Here is an 8,053-nt window from a genome sequence, read left to right on the forward strand (position 1 = left end):
GGCTGGAGCTTGTTGATGGGCTATAATTCATCTAGACGGTTGGTTAGTGTTATGATGTCTTTCGGTTGTTTTTACTCTGCAGAATTCAGCTAGATGCGAGTTCACTTTTGCTTTGGCCATCGTGGTTCGACACACGTTGTTGATGTGTCGTTTTTTTGTCCTATCACATTTCATAGTGTTCTTGCAAGATGTCTCCCTTAGATGCCTCGTATGTATTTAGGCTGAGTTTCAGGGAGGAGAGTAATCATTCTATGCGTCTGCGTACAATGTATAGGAGATCTATATACACTTTTTCTATTCTAGGTGCGGGCGCCAACAGGGTAGGTATACAGGGAGACACAACGCTGAGGACGCACAGCAGGCCAAGTTACGGGTTGCGTGGTGCGCAGTGCAGTAGAACAGTTTGACTGATTACCTGGTGTCAAGGTGAGGTGTGGGCTTGAGAATATTTCCGCCAATCAGCTTCATGCAGAGCATTTTTTGCATTTTGGATCTGACTCGTGAGTGAGGCGGCGAAGCATTCTCAAACGATTAACGTAAGGCGGCATGGGTTGCTGCGACGTCTTTGCAGAGAGCTCTTCACACAGTGGAGAGTATTTTGTCAAGTTTAATTCAGGAGAAATGAAGATCCATATGTGTAATGGGTTCTTGTTTTTGCTTTGATTTACAAACAATGGGAAGTCACTTTGGTTGGGTTGCGGGAGGGTTTGAGTAGCTTGCAACCCCATGTGTTGTGGCACTAGTGTTTTTTTTCGAAAGGAATTGTCAGACATCATTATATTGGGCACATTATCGTGAAAGTTCCTTAATGTGTAGGCTTGTCATGGAGAAGGGTCTTATACGGGTGGTTATATATTTAGTCTAATGTTAAGTATGTGCAGTAGCTGACGTATTAGTGTGTTTGTTGCTTGACTATGAGGTAGCTCATCCCTCTTTCCCCGTTCTAATAATGTTTTTGTAGAAAGTCCATAGTTATATTGCATTTGTTTTATGAACTAACTTGTGTTAATGGTTGCGCGTGGTGGTGAGGGTGTACTCTTCATCTAGTTGCAGATTTGCCGTGACGGCGCTCTGTTTGCATTGGTCACTCTGCTGAATCCCGTTCTCGTCAATCCCCGCGCCTCCTTGCAGTGGCTTCTCCGTCTTCATTGCTCTGCGCGGATGTGGTGGTGTGTCTCCCTCATCTCGTCCATTTGGAGATTGGAGAAGGCACTAAGTTTCGGTGCGTGGGGGGCACAAAGTTAACGTTATATTGTCAGATCTTCCAGTTGTTTTGTGTGATACATGTACAGATGAGATCAAAATATTCTGTTTCTCTCATATATCTAATATATAAATAACTGTATAATAACTATAATTGTAATATGTTGTGCATATGTACAGCATCTAGTTCTAAGGGTACTATTCCATGGTGGTTTCTTGTTATTGCATTTTTACTAGGGCTGTCAAACGATTGACAATTTTTAATCTCAGATTAATCAATACCTTAAAATTAATTAATCTGATTAATCACCATTTGAAATATGTCCAAATATGCCATTTCTTTATGTGTATCTGTTGTGGGAATGGACAAGATAAATGAAAGAAGTGGATGATCCATACAGTATTGTATGTATGTATGTATGTATGTCATGTATGGTATGTATGTATGTATGTATGTATGTTATGTATGTATGTATGGTATGTTTATTATAACATTGTTCTGTGGTGTCAAAATGAAAGACCAGCCCCACACACCTATCAAATCATCCTAATCCGTGGGGTCTTATTCATTACGTGTTGATTTCTATCAAACACGTAATTTGTATCCGATGTATAGAGATGTACTACAGCAAAGTATTCTCCGTCGGGACTTCCTGCAACAACAACACGCGTTTATCATTGAGTTCTTGATTGGCAGAAGACCATTATCAAGGAGGAATGTTCGTTATATGAGAGAGACGATCACTTACGTGACAAAAGTTTTCAAACACCGTTTCTAGTCTCCGGTATTTCCAGACAAGTGGTACTGGAATCAATCTTACTAACTGCTATCTGTGCAATTCCTTGGCGCGAGTTGCGCGGACTTCTTATTTTGCTTTACTTTACATCATTTTTCATGGTGGGGCTAAGCCATTTCTTGGTATGGCTGTAGCCTACCCCCAGCCCATACCCTGGCGCTACCACTGGGTGGGACTAATATGGGCGGGCATTCTGCGCATGCGTTAAATGCGTTAAATATTTTAACGCAATTAATTCAAAAAATGAATTGCCGCCGTTAACGCGATAATTTTGACAGCATTAATTTTTACATGTGCACACATTAAGACCTAAATAAAAACACAACAATCAATATATACAAAATAACAGTCCCTTCAATATTTTGAGAATGTACATTAGTGCAAGATTGTCCATAGCAGCATAAAAAGTGTCTGGTGCTAATTAAGTTACAATTTAAATTATACAACCATACTGGTGTCTCTTTTTGAAAACGTTGTGTCTAATACAACATGTAACAACACAAGGCAAATTAAATAAGGATAACTAAGAAAACTTGACTCTAAAATAAAAAGAGAGAAAACAGAAAAGACTTATTAATAATAACTTTAGATAGGCAATAACATGAAATTACTTTATATATCATTATTTGAGCACATCTCTTATTTTTTATAATTTAGATAGACTGAAAGTACTTCCTTAATCCAACCCTGAAGGTAGGACATAATTATATATTTTGATAAGTGTGACTCGGTAAACATATCCTGTGACTCGTGACGTGATGGTCATGCATTGTGGTTTTTATTGGCTGGTTCTACTGAAAATGCAGGTAGTAATTGACCTCCTGTCTGTGGTCTCATGCCTTTGTTTTTCAGGTGGAGCAAAATCCTTTTGTTGGGTTTGTCGCCATCGCCATTGCTGTCCTTTGTTCGGGATTTGCAGGTAAAACTGTCAAAGGATTCTGTGGAAATTGTTTGTGGTCCTTTTACCTATTATATCCAATATTTATTTAGCTACCACCCTAAATACAAATACTAAAACACTGCCAAAATGAACACCTGCTGCTGTCCTGAAATATTTCTTTCCTCAGGTGTTGCTAAAATGGAATGGCTGTCATTGAGGTTTCAGATATGTCGTCTCGTCTTACTGTAATTTGAGATTTTTGAGTATTCACTTGTAGTTTTGTGTCCCTTTCTGCTAAAGGCGTGTACTTTGAGAAGGTGTTAAAGAGCTCCGATACTTCCCTGTGGGTGAGAAACATCCAGATGTACCTGTCTGGTATTGTGATCACCCTGATCGGTGTTTTCCTGAACGACGGTAATAATGTCATGGAGAACGGCTTCTTCTTCGGTTATACGCACTGGGTGTGCTTTGTAGTGCGTAAGTACGACTTAAACCGAGGATCATTTCTATTCGATTTCACTTTTTTCCCACAGTATTTTAGCTGACACTGCTCTTTTTTGCCTCCAGTCTTGGCCAGTGTAGGTGGTCTGTACACGTCGGTGGTGGTGAAGTACACAGACAACATCATGAAGGGCTTCTCGGCTGCGGCCGCCATCGTCCTGTCGACTGTGGCGTCTGTCCTATTGTTTGGACTGCATATAAGTACGTTAATATCTCAAACATAAGTGTTGGTGAACTAATGATCAGGGTAGTACCAGTACTGAGAATTAGAGTCCAGTAGTTGGTGCTCCACATTGGTTTAAAACAGGGGTGTCAAACTCAAGGTATTGCAAGAGCTTGCAAAGAATAAAATAAGTTTATTATACGGTTACATGCCGCTTTACAGAAGTAACGTTGCCCATAAACTACATGTCCCACAATGCATCTCATTTTGTGACATGTGCACTGAAGAGACTTGCAATTATTTGCCCTAGACTTCTGCTTTCAGACGTAGTTAATTATAAAGTTATTACCCTATCCAATAATAATCCAATGCAGGGGCAATAATGTAATATAATACATTATTTTAAATATATTATATGTATATTTATGTAGTCATAAAGTTACAACCGGCCCCTTTGAGTGCAACCTTAATGCTAATGTTGCCCGCGATGAAATTGAGTTTGACACTAAAACATTTCCAAAAAGCCCAGAGTGTCCTAGAGTCAAACAAATCCATATTCATTGGAAAAAATGTATTCCTAAATTCCCATTTTTAACAGAATAATCTTCGTCAATCTATATCTGTTAGTGTTTCGCCTTTAAAGAAAAAAAGCTGCATTTTCACTGCAATCATCCCACCTGTTCAAATCAGCCTGCTCCCTGAAGTGCTCCCCATCATGTGTTTCATTTGTGTCCACTTTGATTGTCTCCTCCATGATTTCCTGTTTGTGTTTGTATCATGCTCTGTTGCCTCTTAGCATGTTTAACAAACTGTACGGTGTCCTCGAGTGTCATGGAAGTGTCATTATGTCTTTCTGACTTATATGAATGTCTCATTTTGCTTTTCTTTCCCTCTTGTGCAGCGATCCCCTTCGCCGCTGGGGCCCTCCTAGTGTGTGTTTCCATCTATCTGTACGGACTGCCGAAGTCGGAGGCAATGAAGACGACCCGGCAGGACTCGGACTCAGAATCCAAACAGAAACTGATCAATGTTTGAGCCGCCGAGTCTCTCCTGCTGATGGGGGGGGGGTCTCTCTAGAGACCTAAAGAGCTCTTTGGAGATTTGGGATCCACTTCTGTTAACCTGCAAATGAACACTCAGTTGAGTTGTCTTTATGTTCAGTCCGTCAGTTATGTTTCAGTTGATATGTAGAAAAACACACATTTGACCATAAACTGGCTGCTTTTAATTTCTGTAAATAATCTGAGGCAATCATCAAAGTCTTTAAAAAAATCTTTAGCCATGCTGATGCGATAAGCATTGACAGGACTTTGTTACTAATATTGTGATGCCTCAATATATCTGTTTTAGGAGGCGTATAAATGTAACAACTCCATATCCTGGAAGGTTTTTTTGTCAATCAGTAATTTGTCTGTTTTACACTGTGAAATGTCTATGGCCATATCACATAGTGCTAAATCTGAATTTGCCCGACTCACGGGAAAACATACTTGAAATGATGACGACCGACTGCATGTGTGATTATGTTTATAACATCATCTCTTTAGTATCTTTTTGTATCACATCTGTGTCGCATTCTGTTTTGAAAGTCATTTTAAAGCTTTTATTAAAACTGGATGGAAATAGTGGTGAAAAGGACGGCTGCTTTTTGTGCTCAGCATGTAAGAAATCCTACCAATTAACTCTTAATGGATAGAATTGATAATAACGACTATCAGTTTATATAACGTTCAGTTTCTGTTGAAGCTGTTTGAGAGGTCTTAGATCAACTTTTAGATTCTGCACTTTGTGATGCTGTATCTATGAAATTATTTGTATTTTATCATGTTGGCTTAACTAACAGACACACAACAAATAATTGTGCCTGAGATTAAGTATTTCCCAGAGATCTTTTTAGGTCAAACCAGATGCTACATATTTTCCTATGTAGGACTCGGCTGAACCAGTTGTACCACTCACCATTGCACAAGTTGCACAAAGCAGTTAATGAGAACAAAGGGAGCTGAGATGTATTACCTAACCTGTTATACTTTTATCAAGGGTATTTCCAGCTGTCATCAACAATCAAATAGAGTCACCGGGGTGTAGCCTGCTTCGCTTGTCTGTTTCATCTGCTCGAAAGGCAAGGAGTCTGGTGTAAGCCAGGTAAGGTGCGTTTATTTCTAGAGCACATTTTCAGACACAGAGGTCATTCAAAGTGCTTTACAACATCAGTTACACTTAATAAGAAGACAGTCCTTTACTGCCAACATCGCTGCACGACCCACTCCTGCAAATACATCCTTCAAAACATCAGGACGATTAAAGTTCTGATCCAGGCTCTTTTCATCTCACGCCATACGAGCTCTGACACACATTCAGAGGCAGCAGCCAGACTGGTTCAAATCAAATCAAGTTTTATTTATATAGCACATTTATAAACGATTTTTGGTCGAGCCAAAGTGCTGTACATATAATAAAAATAGCCTACAGTAGAGACACTTTACAGCTAATACAACAGCACAGATTGTTCAGAATATCAGTATGAGAAAAACGACACCCTCTGTCCTTAGACCCTCACATCGTACAAGGAAACACTTCCAGAGAAAACCGACAGTTTAAAGGGGAACATGGGAGAAACCTCAGGGAGAGCAACAGAGGAGGGATCGGACAGACGTGCACTAGATGCCGTGTGTATCTAACTGCGAGCGGGTTTTCAAATGCACCTCGGCCAATCAAATCTATTAAGATAAGATGGACCTTTTTTAATCCCCGTGGGGAAGTTCAGCAGTTTAACAGCAACAGGGTAAGGATGAAAAATCAAGGATTCGCACAGATTAATACAATTAAAATAACTATAAAATAAGAAATGAAGTGAAATGAACATACATACATATTGGGTCATATATACATATTGGATATATTTACATGTGAAAACATCAAGAAGTAAAATAAAAATAAAAACGAATTTCTGTATGTAAAAATGTTGGCTTGAATTTAGCTAGTTTCATATCTTCATGGTTGATCACACTGAAATTGTCCTTTTGAATAAAAAAAGGCAGCTCAAAGTAATCTAATGATCATGAAATGTGTGAAAAAAATGTGAGACCAGATCTTCTGATGATTTTTATTTAAATAAAAAGGCCTTTTATGTACAGTAATAATGAACTAAAGGCAGTGTGGCACCTCAGTTGTTAAATGAACACTGATAATGTAGCTTCACATTTTATCCACCGGTGTGATTCCCAGGATCCTCATCCCGCCGGCCAGGACTGAGCCCGCTCCGCTGAACAGTCGCAACCTCGCCTGTTGACATTTAGAACATAAGATGACTCTTGATTAGTTAAATAAATATTGGTTTTCCTTTTTGCAATTGAGGGCGTTTTGCACGCAGTATTGTTAAGTGACAGAATTTAGTATCCAGGTTATTCGTCTTTCGTCTCCATGATACAGACCTGTTCACCTGAATAGTTTTATTTTCTAATCATGATCTGAAAGTTGCATTTTCAGCAATACATATATTATAATATATACTACAAACATAACCATCTGTAATATACAGCAAATGCATTTAGAAGCAGAAAATGAACATAGAAAATGTAAATATTGACTGTTAGCCTCAGTTGTTCCCTGCATGTACCAGTATGAATACTCTGTAAACCTGTCACAGATTATGGTAACTATATCAATTATCTCAATGTTTTTTAATTTGGAAAGGTCCGTTTTTTTTTTAAGTGGTGGTTGTACTACAATAGATGGCCTGTCTTTTTCTGTTCAAATATTCATATTACAGTTACGTCAAACATTGAAGGGCTTCTTCTTTGATCCTTTCTGTTATTCTAAGCTGAGGGCGTGCCAACTGCCATCTACTGTAGGTAGTGATGCACTAACTGTGTATAACGTTACATACAACCCTAAAGCTACCACTGTCTCAGATAATGAAAAACTACAAAATAAGTGACCACAGCTATGCGGATGACGTAACCATTTTACCAGGAGACTATGCTCCAATTCAAACACTGAACAAATCAATGACTGGATGTGTCAGAACTTTCTCCAATTAAACAAAGATAAAACTGAGGTAATGGTTTTTGGAGCCAAGGCAGAACGTATAAAAGTTAGCGCTGAGCTTCAGTCTGCAATGTTCAAAACAACAGATAAAGACTAGGTGTAGTCATGGACTCTGACCTGAGTTTCAACAGTCACATTAAAACAGTTACTAAATCAGCCTACTATCACCTAAAGAACATATCTAGGATTAAAAGACTAATGTCACAGCAGGATTTGCTTTTATCTTCAGTAGACTGGACTACTGTAATGGTGTCTTCACAGGTCTCACTAAAACATCTATTAGAAAGCTGCAGCTGATTCAGAACGCTGCTGCTCGAGTCCTCACTAACACTAAGAAAGTGGATCACATCACTCCTATTCTGAAGTCTTTACACTGGCTTCCTGTGTGTCAAAGAATAGATTTCAAAATACTGCTGCTGGTTTATAAAGCTTTGAATGGCTTAGACTGCCAAGGCACAC

At 38.9% G+C, this 8,053-nt stretch overlaps 2 protein-coding genes across 2 annotated transcripts in view; one reads left to right on the plus strand and one right to left on the minus strand.

Moving 5' to 3' along the window:
- slc35a1 (solute carrier family 35 member A1) overlaps positions 1-5,172 on the plus strand; it is a 22,407-nt gene extending 17,235 nt beyond the window's left edge. The window contains exons 4-7 of the mRNA XM_010796725.1: positions 2,853-2,919; positions 3,181-3,357; positions 3,448-3,582; positions 4,446-5,172. Of these exons, the coding sequence (XP_010795027.1) occupies positions 2,853-2,919; positions 3,181-3,357; positions 3,448-3,582; positions 4,446-4,579 (513 nt within the window). The 3' untranslated portion in view covers positions 4,580-5,172. The remainder of the gene's footprint in view (positions 1-2,852; positions 2,920-3,180; positions 3,358-3,447; positions 3,583-4,445) is intronic.
- Positions 5,173-6,636: 1,464 nt separating this feature from the next.
- Positions 6,637-8,053, minus strand: part of rars2 (arginyl-tRNA synthetase 2, mitochondrial) — an 11,710-nt gene continuing 10,293 nt past the window's right edge. The window contains exons 16-17 of the mRNA XM_010796726.1: positions 7,065-7,072; positions 6,637-6,857 (exon numbers count right to left, since the gene is read on the minus strand). Of these exons, the coding sequence (XP_010795028.1) occupies positions 6,743-6,857; positions 7,065-7,072 (123 nt within the window). The 3' untranslated portion in view covers positions 6,637-6,742. The remainder of the gene's footprint in view (positions 6,858-7,064; positions 7,073-8,053) is intronic.

Source organism: Notothenia coriiceps, unplaced genomic scaffold (genome assembly GCF_000735185.1).
Source record: "Notothenia coriiceps isolate Sejong01 unplaced genomic scaffold, NC01 NC01_scaffold00037250, whole genome shotgun sequence".
In the NCBI taxonomy this organism is placed as follows: domain Eukaryota; kingdom Metazoa; phylum Chordata; class Actinopteri; order Perciformes; family Nototheniidae; genus Notothenia; species Notothenia coriiceps.